The sequence below is a fragment of the Bison bison genome, unplaced genomic scaffold (genome assembly GCF_000754665.1).
Source record: "Bison bison bison isolate TAMUID 2011002044 unplaced genomic scaffold, Bison_UMD1.0 scf7180017864181, whole genome shotgun sequence".
NCBI lineage: Eukaryota > Metazoa > Chordata > Mammalia > Artiodactyla > Bovidae > Bison > Bison bison.
In genome coordinates this window covers 6,910,991-6,929,843 of record NW_011494753.1, presented here as the reverse complement: position 1 = coordinate 6,929,843, position 18,853 = coordinate 6,910,991, and the positions used below count along the sequence as shown (strand labels likewise).

The 18,853-nt window shown below is 38.6% G+C and overlaps 1 protein-coding gene across 2 annotated transcripts in view; it reads left to right on the top strand.

The window, feature by feature from the left end:
* SCAPER (S-phase cyclin A-associated protein in the ER) overlaps nucleotides 1-18,853 on the top strand; it is a 419,465-nt gene that overhangs the window by 22,270 nt on the left and 378,342 nt on the right. For both annotated transcript variants that reach the window (XM_010843297.1, XM_010843296.1), the window contains exon 3: nucleotides 13,814-13,931. In XM_010843297.1, coding sequence (XP_010841599.1) covers nucleotides 13,814-13,931 — 118 coding nt within the window. The remainder of the gene's footprint in view (nucleotides 1-13,813; nucleotides 13,932-18,853) is intronic.

Genomic DNA, 18,853 nt, shown 5'->3' with positions numbered 1-18,853 from the left:
TGTTTTTCTGGGGTTTTATCTTATCTCTTCGTCTGGGACATAACTCTGCTTTTTCATCCTGATTAACTTCCTATAATGTAGTTTTTGTTCTAGCTGCTGTGGGATTGTGGTTCTTCTTGTGTCTTCTCGCTGCCCTCTGGTGGATGAGGCTAAGAGCTTGTGTAAGCTTCCTGACGGGAAGGTCGATGTTTCTGTTGTGCAGTCACCAAGTTGCATCTGACTCTTTTCAACCCCATGGACTGAATCACACTAGGCTTCCCTGTCCCTCACCTTCTCCCAGAGTTTGCCCAAGTTCATGTCCATTGAATTGGTGATACCACCCAACCATCTCATTCTCTTGTCACCCCCTTCTTTTCCTGCCCTCAATCTTTCCCAGCATCAAGGTCTTTTCCAGTGAGTCAGCTCTTCACATCAGATGGCCAAAGTATTGGAGCTGGAGCTTCAGCTTCAGCATCAGTGCTAATGAGTATTTAGGGTTGATTTCCTTTAATATTGACTGGTTTGATTGCCTTGCAGTCCAAGAGACTCTCAAGAGTCTTATTCAGCACCACAGTTCAAAAGTATCAATTCTTCGGCACTCTGCCCTCTTTATGGTCCAGCTCTCACATCTGTATATGATTACTGGAAAGACCATAGCCTTGACTATACAGATCTTTGTCGGCAAAGTGATGTCTTTGCTTTTTAATATACTGTCTGGGTTTGTCAAGGCTTTTCTTGCAAGGAGCAGTTGTCTTCTGATTTCATGGCTACAGTCACCATCCACAGTGATTTTCGAGCCCAAGAAGAAGAAATCTGCCACTGCTTCCACCTTTCCCCCTTCTATTTGCCATGAAGTGAGGGGACCGGATGCCATGATCTTAGTTTTTTTAATATTGAGTTTTAAGCTAGCTTTTTCACTCTTTTTCTGCTTTCATCAAGAGGCTCTTTAGTTCCTCTCTGCTTTCTGCCATTAAAGTGGTATCATTTGCATATCTGAGATTGTTTATATTTCTCCTGGAAATCTTGATTCCAGCTTGTAACTTATGTAGCCTGGCATTTCGTATGATGAGCTCTGCATATAAGTTAGATAAACAGGGTGACAATAAACAGCCTTGTTGTATTCCTTTCTCAATTTTCAACCTGTCAGTTGTTCTGTGTAAGGTTCTAACTGTTGCTTCTTGACCGGCATACAGGTTTCTCAGAAGACAGGTTTGGTATTCCCACCTCTCTAAGAGTTTTCCACAGTTTGTTATGATCCATACAGTCAAAGCCTTTAGAATAGTCAGTGAAACAGACAGAGGTAGATATTTTTCTGGAATTTCCTTGCTTTCTCTATGATCCAGTGATTGTTGACAATTTGATTTCTGGTTCCTCTGCCTTTTCTAATCCAGCTTGAAGATCTGGAAGTTTTCAGTTTCACATAATGCTGAAGCCTCGCTTGAAGGATTTTGAGCATAATCTTACTAGCATGGGAGATGAATGTAATTTTCTGGTAGTTTGAACATTCTTTAGTACTGCCCTTCTTGAGAATTGCGATGAAGATTGACCTTTTCCTGTCTTGTGGCCACTGCTGGATTTTCCAAATTTGCTGACATATTGAGTGCAGTCCTTTAATAGCATCATCTTATAGGATTTTAAACAGCTCTGCTGAAATTCCATCACCTCCACTAGCTTTATTGACAGCATTGCTTCCTAAGGCCCACTTGACTTCACACTCCAGGATGTCTATTTCTGGGTGAGTGAGCCCACCATTGTGGTTATCTGGTCATTAAGACCTTTTTTGTACAGTTCTTCTGGGTGTTCTTGCCATCTCTTTTGATCTCTTCCATTTCTGTTAGGTCTTTACCATTTCTGTCCTTTATTGTGCCCATCTTTGTATGAAATATTCCCTTGATATCTCTAATTTTCTTGAAGAGATTTCTAGTCTTTCCCATTCTATCATTTTCCTCTATTTATTTGCATTGTTCACTTAAGAAGACTTTGTTCTCTCTCCTTGCTATTCTCTGGAACTCTGCATTCAGTGGGGGTATATATTTCCCTTTCTCCTTTGCCTTTTGATTCTCTTCTTTTCTCAGTTGTACTGTAAGGGCTCCTCAGACAGCCATCTTGCCTTCTTGGATCTCCTTTTCTTTGGTCACCTTCTCCTGTGCAGTGCTATGCATCTCCATCCATAGTTCTTCAGGCACTCTGTGTTTCAAATCTAACCCCTTTAATCTCTTGTCACTTCCACTGTATAATCATAAGGGATTTGATTTAGGTCATACCTGAATGGCCTAGTGATTTTCCCTACTTTCTTCACTTTAAGTCTGAATTTTGCAATAAGGAGTTCATGATCTGAGCCATAGCTAGCCCCAGGTCTTGATTTTGCTGACTGTATAGAGCTTCTCCATCTTTGGCTGCATAGAATATAATCAGTCTGAGTTTTTGGTATTGACCATTTGGTGGTGTCCATGTGGGGAGTCATTTCTTGTATTGTAAGAGGGTGTTTGCTCTGACCAATGTGTTCTCTTGGCATAACTGTGTTAGCCTTTGCCCTTCTTCCTTTTGTACTCCAAGGCCAAACTTGCCTGTTACTCCAGGTATCTCTCAACTTCCTACTTTAGCATTCCAATTCCCTCTGATGAAAAGGACATTTTTTTTTTGGTGTTAGTTCTAAACGGTCTTGTAGGTCTTCATAGAACCACATGGTACCCCAATAAAAACTGAACTATTAGAAAAGACGTAGGCAGTAAATGCTGGGAAGGAAGCCAATAAATGTATGTTGTAGAGTGGCAGAACATGCTAAATAGAAGAGAAAATCTTATATAAATGCCCTGAATTAGGGGGGAGCTTGGTGGTCATAGGGAACTGATTAAATGTCGGTGGAGCTGGAGCATGGCAGACAGGAAGAGTAATGGAAGATGAGGCTAGAGAGGTAAACAGAGGCTGGTTTGTGCTTTTGGATAATGCCAGATTTCTTAAGCTGTTGTATATCAGTTTAACTTTCTGTCAGCAGTGTAAGCAGTTGCCCAGCTCCTTGCCATCACATGGTATTATCATTGATTTAAAAATGTTTTAAAATTTTCAGTGCTTACTTTTGAGTATCTTTTCATATGATAGTTGCTTATTTATATGTCTTTTGGGAATGCCTATTCAATTTTCATTTTCTTGTTGGGTTATCTTTTTTTTTCTAATTGATTTAAGGAGTTCTTTATTCTGGGTATAAGACCTTTGTTACTTTTACACATATATCTTCTTTGTGGCTTGCTTTTTCATTCTTTTAATGATGTCTTTTTAATATAATAATGTGTTCTTAATTCCAGTGAAGTTCAATTAATCATTTTTTTCCTGTATGATTAGTGCTTTTTTGTATCCCGACTAAGACTTTTTTCTATACCTGAAGATCATGAAAATATTATCCTTTATTATCATTATTTTTAGGACCTTTTATTTTCCTTTCATTTCAGATTTAAGAAAGGTTGCAAGAGGAGTACAGATAATTCTCTGATATTCTTTCACTAACTTTCAGTTCAGTTCAGTTGCTCGGTCGTGTCCGACTCTTTGCGACCCCATGAATCACAGCGCACCAGGCCTCCCTGTCCATCACCATCTCCTGGAGTTCACTCAAACTCACGTCCATCGAGTCAGTGATGCCATCCAGCCATCTCATCCTCTGTCGTCCCCTTCTCCTCCTGCCCCCAATCCCTCCCAGAATCAGAGTCTTTTCCAATGAGTCAACTCTTCACATGAGGTGGCCAGAGTACTGGAGTTTCAGCTTCAGCATCATTCCCTCCAAAGAAATCCCAGGGCTGATTTCCTTCAGAATGGACTGGTTGATCTCCTTGCAGTCCAAGGGACTCTCACTAACTTTACCAGTTGCTAATTTTGTCTCTTTTCCTTTCTCATATTCTCTCTTTTATTTTATATGTGTGTGTGTATATAAACATACATACATACACACACATATAAAATCACATATAGGGAATTCCCTGGTGGTCCCGTGGTTAGGACTCTGTGCTTCCACTGTAAGGGGTCTGGGTTCCATCCCTGCTTGGGCAACTAGGATCCCACATGCGCATGGTATGGCCAAAAAGAAAAATCATGTATAAAGACAAAGACACATACATATATAGCTACACACATGTACATTTATTTGTAGACACATCCTTGCATCAGGCAGATCACCTGGAGAAGGGAATGGCTTCCCACTCTAGTACTCTTGTCTGGAGAATTCCATGGATAGAGGAGCTTGACGGGCTACAGCCTGTGGGGTTGCAAAGAGTCAGACACAACTGAGCGACTGACTCTTTCACTTTTTCATAAATACATGCATATTACTCTTCCATGAACCACTTAAGAATATTTTGATCTTGAGGAGACAGCAGTGAGTGGTGGTGTGAAGAGGTCTTAGTTCCCTGCCCAGGAATTGAATCTGGGTAGCCTAGGTGAACTCAATGGACATACGAATTTGAGCAAACTCTGGGAGATAATGAAGGACAGGGAAGCCTAGCATGCTGTGATACATGGGGTCATAGAGAGTCAGATATGACTTAGCAACTGAACAATAACAGCACCTGGGTGAAAACCAGGAATCCTATCTACTAGACTGCCCTAGAAGCAAAGTTGCTCTGGCTCTTGCGCCCATTGAAAAATGAATTTCTCAAGAAGGTAAAAGCTATAAAAATAGGTGCAGAGTTTATTATTAGAGACATAGCACAACAAATGGGAGGGCACACAGAAACAATGTCTTTTAGATAGAAGTAAGGCAGAGGCACACACCCAGAGAGAAAGGGTGTGGCTGTCCTGCCTGTGAGGAGCTCACCGAGGGGTGAGTCAAATCGCTTATCCAGGGCAGTTCTTTCAGGTCTGTTTTGAAGAATGTCACTTGATTTGGGTCATATTTTCTTCTTATAGACTCTGATTTTGTGTTTTTGGCAGAATATCATATGAATGGTGTTATATCCTTCTCAGTATATCACATCAGGAAGCATATGGTGTCAGTTTGTCCTGCTATTGGTCATGTGGACTCTGATCACTTGGTTAATATAGGGTATTGTCAGGTTTTTCTCTTTGAAGTTTGCTTTGTCTTTTGAAAGTAGTATGTTATTTGTTGAGAGAGACTTTGAGGCTGTGTAAATATCCTGCAACTCGTCAAACCATCTACCCACTAGTTTTAGCATTCACTGATGATAATAATTATTAGTTATCTACATGCCTATCTATCTGCCTGTCTTTCAGGCTTCTTGGATTTTTTATTTTATTTAATATTACATTCTACTACTACCATTTATTTTGATGCTCGCATTGTCCTTGACTTAGCTGGTGGAAGTTCCTTCACACTGGCTCTTGTATCTTTTCATTTGCTTCTATTATTCTTTGAGTCCTTCTGTACTTTCTAGTCTAACAGGCTATTCTAGATTCACCTTATAATTTCCCTCTCATTCCTTTTCTCACCTTATTACAAGGACTAGGAATTTCAGTATCATGATGATGGAAGTGGTGATTGTAGGCATCCTGTCTCTTTCAAGATTGTATCATTTAATATGATATTTGCTGAAGTTTGTGAAGAATGTTTATCATAGATGGGTATCCAGGTTTATCACATGCTTTTTTCATCTGTTGAAAAGAATATTAAACTCTTCTCCTTTATTTAGTTAATATGATGAATTGAATTCATTGATTAAAAAATGTTAAACCAGCCTTGCTTCCTGAAATAAAATCAACTTGGTTCTGATGTTTTCACTGGATTTAGTTTGCAGATGTGTGTGTGTGTATGGAGGTATATGTAATGTAAAAGTTCACATTGTTACTTTTGAAGGTGTTTGGACTGTTTATTTACTTTTCTTGTCCTCTTAGGTTCTAATATTCAGGGTCATGAGTCACTCTGTGACTTGAGATTTGATCCTTCATTTTTCCCTCTGGAAGAATTTAGTATAATTTCTCCTTCAGTGATTAAGGGAATTCACCAGTGAAACCCATTTAACCCTGGATTTTCTTTTATGGAATTTCTTCAGTAAATATTTCTTCAGTATTTAAAAATTTTTAATTTCTTTAGTAAATACTCAGATTTTTCCATTTCCTTTTATGCCAAAGAAAGAAAGATAGCACTAAGTCGTGTCCAACTCTTGAGATCCCACAAACTGCAGCCCGCCAGACTCCTCTGTCCATGGGAATCTCCAGGCAAGAATACTGGAGTGGGTTGCCATTTCCTTCTCCAGGGGATCTTCCCAACCCAGGAATTGAACCCAGATCTCCCGCATTGCAGGCAGGTGCTTTACTGACTAAGCTACTCAGGAAGCCCCAAGATTTTATGCCAAGATTTGGTTAAATTGTGTTTTTCAAGGAATTTGTGCATTTCATAAAAATTTTCAAATTCATATTTTGTCTATAACATCCTTTTATCTTTCTGATGTCTAGAGGCTCTAGAATCTTAGTGATGTTCTTTTGTTCTTGGTATTGATAATTTTTGCCTTCTTTCTTCTCTTTGCTTCATCAGTCTTGCTAAGAGGTATATGTGCATTTCTTGGTAAACATTCTAAACACTTGCTTTCTTAGGTAATATACTGTAAGAGTCAAACTTAGAAACTTTACCTCAAGACTGATGTGTATGCTTTTTATTGAAACATTTAGTATTTGAACAAGCCTCTGTAAAATCTCTTTATGGCACTAGGTGGCACACTGTGACTTTGGATGGAAATACGTATATTTTGTTTAAATCTCTTGGAAGGAAAGGACCTATATGAAAATACTGTTTGAAATAGACATCTAGAATATTATGGAGTATCTCGGACTCATTTATTGCATTTCAAACCCTAATGCTTAAATTAAAAAGTTTAAAATTACATTAAGTTACACTGAGATTTTTTTTTTTATAAGAATCAGTTCAGTTCAGTTCAGTCCAGTCGCTCAGTCGTGTCTGACTCTTTGTGACCCCATGAATCGCAGCACGCCAGGCCTTCCTGTCCATCACCAACTCCTGGAGTTCACTCAGACTCACGTCCATCGAGTCAGTGATGCCATCCAGCCATCTCATCCTCTGTCGTCCCCTTCTCCTCCTGCTCCCAATCCCTCCCAGCATCAGAGTCTTTTCCAATGAGTCAACTCTTCGCATGAGGTGGCCAAAGTACTGGAGTTTCAGCTTCAGCATCAGTCCTTCCAAAGAACACCCAGGACTGATCTGATCTCCTTTAGAATGGACTGGTTGGATCTCCTTGCAGTCCAAGGGACTCTCAAGAGTCTTCTCCAAAACCACAGTTAAAAATAGAATTACTAAAATTGATCAAAATATATGAGTTTTTACTGAAAACAGTTCACTCAGCTTATGTTGCAGAAGGCAGCTGTCCTTTAAGCTGAAAAATGGTTTTCAATCATGTGTTGTGTAGTAAGATGAGTTTTTTAATGTTTTTCTATATAAAGTATTGGAATTAAGAATGATGACAGTCCTGAACTGGTGGTTTTTCTTTGAATGTGTGTATGTGTACTAAGTATAAAAAAACTAACCTCATAATTTGTAGTAGAACTGAAATGTTTACAGAATAAGAAAATACTAGATTTCAAGTTTTCTGGTACTACAACATTGCTATCTTGTGGTCATTTTAGTTCTGAGAAACTCACTGTTTTATGAAGACTCGAGTTATAAAGAACATGATTGTGAATTTTATGATCTGATATATATCTATGCATATTTCCCTATACAGTTTTCTTTGATTGCATAAGAGAATTATCTGAAAAAGAGATGAAAAGTAGGTGACCTACTGACATAGAGTCATCTGGCCTGAAAAGAATACTGATACTTCTTGGTTAAAACAATGCTTAGATAATCTAAATGATAAATGCCAACCTAAGTTATATAAAGCTAATAATCATTGGGAGATGTCTTTAAGCAAAAGGAAGTGATTTTATGATATTACATTGATTGGAAAATATGGGAATAGAAAAGCGATGATTCAAGTGTTTTGCACAGAATGGAGCTGGAACATTGTTCACAAACTAATGAGTTTCAGTGAAAGCTTATAAGTCATATAAGTAGATGTCACATGTATATCCAGGGTAAGGTCAGAGTAGTGAAGAAATGTAGATACAGGTGTTTATTTTAAAAATATCAAAAGTTATTCTTGAGAGGAAAATTTGGGTTAACTTTATAGTACAGTATTAGAGTGGAAGAGAACAGTCTTTGTTTTCCTAATAGTTTGAGGAAACTATTGAAACTAGTTGTTTCATTTATGTATTCTGAAATTCAATTCCTGTTACTCACAGATTTGTCTTTGATTATTCCCTTTTTCCCTATATATGCAGTTTCACTTTCTGTGGATCATCCCCATCAGCATAAAAATACGCTGGCACTCATTTAAAAAACCTTCTCTGTTCATTTCTGCTTTCTTCTTTCTTGGTTCACCTTTATTACAATACTCAAAGTTTTTTTTTTAAATACTTACTGTCTCCATGTTCTTATTCAACATTCTCTTGAACTCTCAAGTCAAGATTTTGACCCTACTATTCTACCGAATAGATAGTAATAAGTGACTGATTTATTTATTATAGTTTATTTATTTTTTCACTGTCTGGACAATGCAGAGCTGCCCATCTCATTGTGCTGTTGCTTCTTTAAAGGTGAACTTTCCCCCCCTCTTCTGTATGCTTTAAAATTTTTCCCTTTGTTTCAGGTTATCATCAGTTTTTCTGTGGTCAGTCTCAGCATGGTTTTCTTTGTATTTGTATTTGTCTTGCTTGGAGTTTGTAGAGCTCCTGAAATAATTGAGCTTATATCTCTTGTCAGCTTTATACTGTCAAAAGCATTAGTGGAACAGTTGGTGAAATTTAAATAATTATTGTAATTTAGATAATTTGGATCAGTGATAATTTTCTGATTTGATAGTCATAGTATAGTTATATGGGGGAGTATCTTTTAGATATATGAAATACACATTGAAGTACTTAAGGGCAAAAGGTATCATGGTTACAGCTTATTCTCAAATGTAGATTGTTTATTATAGAAGTTGCTTGTGAGCCCCTGCCCTAGCATATAGTGACTTTTCTTCTCTCAAAGGCATTTCTGTCGTTCGGTTGCTCAATTGTGTCCGACTCTCTGCAACCCAATGGACTGAAGCACACCAGGCTTCCCTGTCCTTCACCATCTCCTAGAGCTTGCTCAAACTCATGTCCATTGAGTCGGTGATGCCATCCAGCCATCTCATCCTCTGTCGTCCCCTTCTCCTCTTGCCTTTGATCTTTCCCAGTCTCAGGGTCTTTTCCAACAAGTTGGCTCTTAGCATCAGGTGACCAAAATATTAGAATTCAGCTTCAGCATCACACCTTCCAATGAATATTCAGGGTTGATTTCCTTTAGGATTGACTGGTTTGATCTCCCTGCAGTCCAAGGGACTCTCAAGAGTCTTTTCCAACATCACAATTCAGAAGCATCAATTCTTTGATGCTCAGCCTTCTTTCGGGTCCAAATCTTTACATCCATACATAACTACTGGAAAAGCAGTAGCTTTGACTATATGGACTTTTGTTGGCAAAGTAATGTCTCTGCTTTTTAACATGCTGTCTAGGTTGTCATAGCTTGTCTTCCAAGGAGCAAGCATCTTTTAATTTCCTGGCTTCACTGTTTCCCTTGTTTCCCCATCTAGTTGCCATGAAGTGATGGGACCAGATACCATGATCTTAGTTTTTTGAATGTTGAGTTTTAAGCCAGCTTTTTCACTGTCCTCTTTCACCTTCATCAAGAGGAGCTTTTGTTCCTCTTGGTTTCTGCCATAATGGTGGTGTTATCTGCATATCTGAGGTCATTGATATTTCTCCTGGCAGCCTTAATTCCAGCTTGTGCTTCATCCAGCCTGGTATTTTGCATGTTGTACTCTGCATGTAAGTTAAATAAGCAGGGTGACAGTATAAACCTTGACATACTCCTTTCCCAATTTTCAAAGTCATACTTCTCATTAATAAGTTCCTTTGTTTGAGAACCATTTGTTGCATTTCTTTCACATATTTCCCAAATAAGCAAGCAATTAAAATCAACCAGTAGATGAGGAGAACCCAAAACATAAAGAGTAATGTAAGTATGTAACGTAACCCCACTGAAAGGGTGAAGATGAGAAGAACCAATTTAAGTAATTAAGGAAAATAACAATTAAATGAAGGAAACAACTAATTTAAGTAATTAAGGAAAACACAAAATCCAGTACTTTGGATCCTGTAAGGCTAAAGATAAACCTGCATAGAAATATAATCATGCTAATAAATGAGTTTCTCACAGAGATATGGGTTAGCAGTTATGAAACTTTTTTTTATTATTATTTTTTGACTGCACAACGAAGCTCGTGGCATCTTAGTTCCCTGACCAGGGATTAAACCCAGGCTTTTGACAGTGAAGGGTATTCCCTGGTATCTCAATTGGTAAAAAAAAAATCAGCCTGCAGTGCAGGAGATCTGGGTTCAATCCCTGGGTCGGGAATATCCTCTAGAGAAGTAAACGGCTACCCACTCCAGTGTTCTGGCCTGGAAAATCCCATGGACAGAGCAGCATGACAGGCTACAGTCCATGAGGTTGCAAGAGTTAGACACAACTTAGTGACTAAAACCACCCACCTCAGCAGTGAAAGCACAGAGTCCTTACCACTGGACTGGACTGCCAGGGAATCCCCCCGCTTCTGCCTTTTTCTGAAACTACATATATATATATATATATATATATATATTAGAATTGAACAGATAAGTAAATATATTTTAGATGATAAGACCTGGTTTCTTACTAATGGAGAAATAAATTACAAATAAGGAAGGGGGAAGGCTAAAATGAACTTGTGGTGTAGGATTGAAGTGAGAGGTTCAATATCTTTGAGTTTCAACGTCTCTATACAGATAAATACAGAAATACAGATGTGTATATTGTGGATTAATGTGCGTATATATAGTTCCTGTTATCTGTCCTGAGTCTGTGGGTTGAATAGGTGGTTTTTCTGCCTGGGGGTGCCTGGGGTGCTGGGATGCCGCAGTCATCTGGGGGCTTGACTGGGCTGGAATGTCCAGGATGGCTCAGTGGATGTTGCCTGTCAGCTGGGTGTTCAGCTGGGGCTGTCAGCCAGAGTGCCGCCTTTATGTGGCATCTCTTCTGGTAACTTTGGCTTCTCATAGCTTGATGACTGGATTTCTAGAGTGAATATCCCAAGAGAGAGCATTCCAAGAGACCCAGGTAGAGACTGTGAAGCTTCTTATGACCTATTTTCAGAAATTAGCTGTGCCACTTCTACCTCATTTTATAGGTCAAAAAAGCGGGTCACAGAGCCAGATTATAGGGGAGGGGATTATACAAAGATAGGAACATCAGGAGGAGTAGTTTATTGAGGGGAAGTGGGGCATCTCTGGAGACTAGATACCATACTGATTAATCCATATGTTATCTTTTGCTCTTATGGGTTTGATTCTCTAATTTGGACTGTTAATTCTTTGAAGACAAGTATAACAGACTGGTTCCAAATAGGAAAAGGGGTACGTCAAGGCTGTATATTGTCACCCTGTTTATTTAACCTATATGCAGAGTGCATCATGAGAAATGCTGGACTGGAAGAAACACAAGCTGGGATCAAGATTGCTGGGAGAAATATCAATAACCTCAGATATGCAGATGACACCACCCTTATGGCAGAAAGTGAAGAGGAACTAAAATGCCTCTTGATGAAAGTGAAAGTGGAGAGTGAAAAAGTTGGCTTAAAGCTCAACATTCAGAAAACGAAGATCATGGCATCCAGTCCCATCACTTCATGGGAAATAGATGGGGAAACAGTGGAAACAGCGTCAGACTTTATTTTTCTGGGCTCCAAAATCACTGCAGATGGTGACTGCAGCCATGAAATTAAAAGACCCTTACTCCTTGGAAGGAAAGTTATGACCAACCTAGATAGCATATTCAAAAGCAGAGACATTACTTTGCCAACAAAGGTTCATCTAGTCAAGGCTATGGTTTTTCCTGTGGTCATGTATGGATGTGAGAGTTGGACTGTGAAGAAGGCTGAGCGCCGAAGAATTGATGCTTTTAAACTGTGGTGTTGGAGAAGACTCTTGAGAGTCCCTTGGACTGCAAGGAGGTCCAACCAGTCCATTCTGAAGGAGATCAGCTCTGGGATTTCTTTGGAAGGAATGATGCTAAAGCTGAAACTCCAGTACTTCGGCCACCTCATGCGAAGAGTTGACTCATTGGAAAAGACTCTGATTCTGGGAGGGACTGGGGGCAGGAGGAGAAGGGGACGACAGAGGATGAGATGGCTGGATGGCATCACTGACTCGATGGACGTGAGTCTGAGTGAACTCCGGGAGTTGGTATGGACAGGGAGGCCTGGTGTGCTGCAATTCATGGGGTCGCAAAGAGTCAGACACGACTGAGCGACTGATGTGATGTGATCTGATCTGATACTATCATATGGGCTTCCCTGGTAGCTCCCCTGGTAAAGAATCCACCTGCGGTGTAGGAGACCCCGGTTTGATTCCTGGGTTGGCACGATCCCCTGGAGAAGAAAAGAGCAACCCACTCCAGTATTCTTGTCTGGAAAATCCCTATGAACAGAGAAGCCTGGCAGGCTACAGTCCATGGGGTTGCAAAGAGTAGGACATGACAGAGAGACTAAGCACAGCACAGCATCAATTCAGTTCAGTTCAGTTGCTCAGTCATGTCCGACTCTTTGCGACCCGTGGACTGCAGCACGCCAGGCCTCCCTGTCCATCACCAACTCCCAGAGTTTACTCAAACTCATGTCCATTGTGTCAGTGATGCCATCCAGCCATCTCGCCCTCTGTCATCATACTACCATATGTTTTTGTACTCTTCTCAGTGTCTTATACAGTGCTTTGCACGTAGTAATTGTCCAGTAAATGTGTTGTTGCCTAAGGATTCCAAGGATGCTAAGAGTTTATATTGGCAAGAACCAGAAGAGAGGATGAACACACCATTAATGTTGGACTAGGATTTTGGGCTGGACACAGTAGGGAACTCTCTTCAGAAGGCAGTAGATTGCCCACATGGAGTTAGGGTTGGGCAAGGAGGCTGCATCCTTATGCTCATAGGCATGCTGTAGAGCTCTTTTATTTTCATAGATTCTTGGCTTAGAAAAGTGGACTATTTTGGTATAGTGTTCATTGGTGGGAAGGTAATTTGATTTTGGGACTTGCTAATAGGACTTGCTAATAGGACTGGGCTTCCATTTGCCCAGGGTCTTGGTGCGGCTGAACCTGTAGGCTAGTGTTGCTTTCAGCTGTTTAGGACTAGAGAAGGCAAGAACACACACACACACACACACACACAACATTGTGTGCAGGAGGGCAGAGTTTTAAATTTTGCAACTAAATTTGTAAGTTTATAAGAATTATCGTTTAGATTCTCAATAACTTAGAGATAAAATTATGCAGTGGAAATTTACAACTGAGTGAAGATTTAGTTTAGCATTATCCATAGGGGAAAAAAAGACATCTTGAAAAAACATTTTATGTTGTGGAGAGCTTTCAAAGGAAATATGTAGCATGTTTGTAAAAACTATGTCTTAACCTGTTGATACATAATGAGGAGTGGTGCTGAAATGGATACACAGCAGTGTTTATGCTCCTTAGGACACTTTTTTAAATCTTAGGTTGAATTTATTCTTAAAACGATTTATTTTTAAAGTTGTAAAATTCAGTCTTGTAAGATTTTAGAACTGAAAAAGATGTGTGCCTTACTCTTATTTCTATTTAAGCACCTTTCTGATCCCAAATTAGTTTTAACTGTTTTCTTTCTGAGAAAAGAAGAGTAATGATGAATTTGTTTGCCAACTATATTTTGTATGTTGACCAACAGACTAATGCATGTTCTCTTATCTGTGCACAGGCTTCATTCCAGCGCTCCAACAGTCATGACAAAGTAAGGAGAATAGTTGCAGAGGAGGGTCGCACAGCAAGAAACCTAATAGCTTGGAGTGTTCCACTGGAAAGCAAAGATGATGATGGTATGTACTTTAAAAAGTTTCATTTTTGTTGTGAATTAGAAGATATATTTAGTCTTTAACAGTAGGCGGACTGAAAACTGTTTACAGTTAGAAGTCGTGGGCAATTAGTATGTATGAAATCAGAAATAATTTTTAACTGCTTTTTAAATCTTACCTAATATGCAAATGTAAATGACATAGTTTCAGATTCATACAGGGACGAAATTGGGTGTGTGGTTATGACTGGCAGATGGGTTTTCTTTAAAAATATTCATTTATTTATTTGGCTGTGCCAGGTCTTAGGTATGGCACACAGGATCTTAATTGCATCACGAGAGGTGTTGCAGCGCCGAGCTCCAGAGAGGATTGAATAGGGGATGCAGGAAACAGGATGTTGGAGTGTGCCAAAGTAGACCTCACTTTGAAATTTCCTGAAGGCTTGTAGGGTAGGTAGTACTGCAGCCTTGGATTTGTATGATTTTTTTTTTTCTTGGTTAGATTAGCTATGTATTTTAGGAGGGAAACTCCGGGAGATGGTGAAGGACAGAGAAACCTGGAGTGCTGCAGTCTGTGGGGTTGCAAAGAGTCAGACACAACTGAGCGACTGAACAACAACAACAACTACAAAAATTACGTTGTGTTCTTTTCATTGCATCATAGGAGCACATGATGTTGGTTTATCTTGTTGCTAATGATGTCAGCTTTAGTCACTTGGTTAAGGTTTTGCCCAAGTTTCTCTGGTGTTAAGTAACAAATTATTTCTTTTGTAGTTAGTAATTTGTGGTAAGGTAGTTTTAGAATATGTAAATACCCTGTTTCTCTTGAGATAGTCTACCCACTGCTTTTAGCTTCCTTTGATAATTCTAAATTTAATAAGTTGCTGCTCTGGTGGTTACAAAGTGGTGATATGCTAGTCCCATTGTTCCTTTACTGTTTGCTGGTTAACATTCTAGTGTAAGGAAGAGCTTTCCTTATCCCTCTTTGTTTTTAGAAAGCATTTTTATGTATTTTAGAAAGCTTTTATAGACTCATGGTTTCTTAGTTAATGAATTATAATCCATCACTCTTGTTTTGAGGGTTAAATTTTTTCTAGATTTGTCTAGTTGAAGATCTGTTAAGCTGGCTCATTTCTACTTGCCATATTCTTACTCTCTGAGAATATCCTTACACAGTGGGATGTTTCAAGCTATACAGGAATTCACCTAAGTTTATATTCTTTATTTATTTTATGTTTGCATTTTTTACACTTTGCTGCTGCTGCTGTTGCTAAGTCGCTTCAGTCGTGTCCGACTCTGTGTGACCCCATAGACGGCAGCCCGCCAGGCTCCCCCATCCCTGGGATTCTCCAGGCAAGAACAGTGGAGTGGGTTGCCATTTCCTTCTCCAATGCATGAAAGTGAAAAGTGAAAGTGAAGTCGCTCAGTCGTGTCCGACTCTTCGCGACTCCATGGACTGCAGCCCACGAGGCTCCTCTGTCCATGGGATTTTCCAGGCAAGAGTATTGGAGTTTACTTAAATTTTAAAACTTAAATTTTCTTTAAAATCTTATTTTTAAATTTATTTTTATCTTTTTACATTTGTAACTTTGATCCATTTGCAGTTTATTCGTATATATATATGGATCTAATTTTATCTTTTTCAATATGGATAACAAGTTGTCCCAGGATCACTTACTATAAAGTCTGTCTTTGCTCTAGTTACTTGAGATGCCACCTTTATTGTAGATTGAATTTTCACGTGTACTTATATTTTTTTCTACTAGTTTATCTAATTCATGTGTGAGTGCCACATTATTTTAATTATATAGGCATTATGGTATTTTAAAATATCTGCTTGGACCAGTCCTTCCTTAGTAGCTTCTCATTGTCAGTCTTCCTAGATATTTTTAGAGAGTGGTTATTTTGAATCACAAAAACTATTAAACAGAAGGGAAGTTAAATTTTTCTTTTTAAATTTAGCTCTGTACTAGCTAAAATCTTCCTATGGAGATTACTATTACTTCATTTCTTTGATTGAAAAATATGGCAATGTTATATTTAGTACAAAAGTAGCATGAAACCTAAAAATATGTTATGGTTGCTCTGTGTTATAATTTTATTAAGTTTTATTTTCTCAAAGTAATCTGAAGGTGATATTATTAAAATTGCTTCTACTCAAAAAAATAAAAGGAAAGAGAATATAATAATGAATCATATATCAGTATATCTGCTGCTACTGCTAAGCCACTTCAGTCGTGTCCGACTCTGTACGACCCCACAGACGGCAGCCCACCAGGCTCCCCCGTTCCTGGGATTCTCCAGGCAAGAACACTGGAGTGGGTTGCCATTTCCTTCTCCAGTGCATGAAAGTGAAAAGTGAAAGTGAAGTCGCTCAGTTATGTCCAACTCTTAGCAACCCCATGGATCGCAGCCTTCCAGGCTCCTCCGTCCATGGGATTTTCCAGGCAAGAGTACTGGAGTGGAGTGCCATTGCCTTCTCCAATCAGTATATCTATGTATATCCTAATACTGCATGTAAGTATATAAAATATTGGCCAGTACAGTCTTAAAGCTTCATATATGCTTACTGCAAAATAACAAAAATAAGAGCATAGAGAACTAGAACTTTCTGAATATCTATAATAATGACAAGGGAAGAATGTTAATATCATAATTTTTAAAAAAGGGTTATTTTATGTTGTTAAAATGTTGCCACTTAGAGCATAATCTTTATTTTTGCTTTTTAAAAAAATAGCTCATTCTTTTATGGCTATATGCAGATATTTCTGAGGCTAATAATTCAGTTTTTAAAAGTTTTCTTCTGTTCTTTGTTTTATTCCTGTTTCCTTTGGTACTTGTTTTAAGCTGATTATTCTAATGGATATTCTAAAAAGCCTTCTGGTACATTCTTCTCTATGATGAAAGGATAAATAAACAGCTGTGTAGGGGAGTAAAGAGTTCTTTGCCTCTTTAGAGGTAGAGGCAAAGAACCCTGGGAGAACAGTTAGACAGGTCCACTGATGTGCAGATAAAGTGTTAGTAGGTGTTATGGCTCACTTCATTCTTACTGTTTCAGCTGTCCTGGTTCAAAATTATTTTGCAGAAAGGAAAGTTATTCTGTTGTACATTACAGAATTTTACTCCTGTTTTGGAATAACTCTCAAGAATAGAATGATTATAAAACAGTAGTGTCTTTCTTAAAAAGAGCAAGTGAGAAAGCTCTGTCTAACTGCAGAAATACAAAAGAACCAAGAATCTCCCTTTTCAAAATGAAACTATATTTCATAAATCAGATAAAACAGAAAATACTGAGTTTTTATTTTCTACTTAATTTATTTTTAAATGAAACAAAGATGAATATTTTTAATGATAAAAGGTACAATCCACAAAGAAGATAGATGTCATAAACCAGCAGAAACAAGATACATAAAGCAAATATCAAAAGAAATATAAGGGAAAAGATAAATATATATATAATCATAGTGAGACATATTAACATTTCTCTGAGAATATTTTATCAAATACAAAAAAATAAGAATAGGAGCATCTTAAATGATCTCATTAATACTTTATAATAGATTTCTATTTGTATTAATTTATATTAATCTTATATCCTCTACAAATATCTTTAAAATTTAGTATCTCATTCATTGTAGTTAGATGTCCATAGAACATTTAGAAAAACTGACCAAAAGGTAAATATTACTAAATTTCAAAAAGTAGAATTCTTTTTTTGTGTGTGATTCAGTTATACACATATATTATTTCTGAAATTATTTTCCATTATAAGTTATAAGATATAGAATATAGTTCCCCGTGAAAGTGAAAGTCTCTGAGTCATGTCCAACTCTTCGCAACCCCATGGACTGTAGTCCACCAGGCTCCTCTGTCCATGGAATTCTCCAGGCAAGAATACTGGAGTGGGTTGCCATTTCTTTCTCCAGGGTAACTTCCCGACCCAGGGATCAAAACCGCGTCTCCTGCGTTACAGGCAGATTCTTTACTGTCTGAGCCACCAGGGAAGCCCTGTGCTATATAGTAAACCTTTATTGCTTGTTGCATATCTAATTTTTAAATTAGAAATCTAGCATTCTATTTATCCTAAGTCAAACAAGTGATGAAGGTGAAAAAGGAGAGTGAAAAAGCTGGCTTAAAACTCAACATTCAAAAAACTAAGTTAATGGCATCTGGTCCCCTCACTTCATGGCGAATAGATCAAGAAACATTGGAAACAATGACAAACTTTATTTTCTTGGGCTCCGCAGTTCACTGTGGATGGTGACTGCAGCCATGAAATTAAAAGACGCTTCCTCTTTGAAAGAAAGTCTATGACAAACCTAGACAGCATCTTAAAAAGCAGAGACATCATTTTGCCAGCAAAGGTCCGTCTAGTCAAGGCTGTGGTTTTCCTAGTAGTCGTGTACATATGTGAGAGTTGGACCATAAAGAGGGCTGAGGGCTGAAGAATTGATGTTTTTGAACTGTGATGTTGGAGAAGACTCTTGAGAATCCCTTGAACTGCAAGGAGATCATACTAGTCAACCCTAAAGGAAGTCAGTCCTGAATATTCATTGGAAGGACTGATGCTGAAGCTGAAGCTCTAATACTTTGGCCACCTGATGTGAAGACCTGATTTGTTAGAAAAGATCTTGATGCTGGGAAAGATTGAAGGCAGCAGAAGAGGACAACAAGGATCAGATGGTTAGATGACATCACTGACTCAATGGACATGAGTTAGTGCAAACTCTGGGAGATGTTGAAGGACAGGGAAGCCTGGCGTGCTGCAGTCCATGGGGTCGCAGAGTCAGACACGACTGAGCAACTGAACAGCAAAAACAAGTGGAATCAAAATGTCACAAATTGGAGGAGGAGCTAAGATGGCGGAGGAGTAGGACGGGGAGAACACTTTCTCCCCCACAAATTCATCAAAAGAACATTTAAACGCCGAGTAAATTCCACAAAACG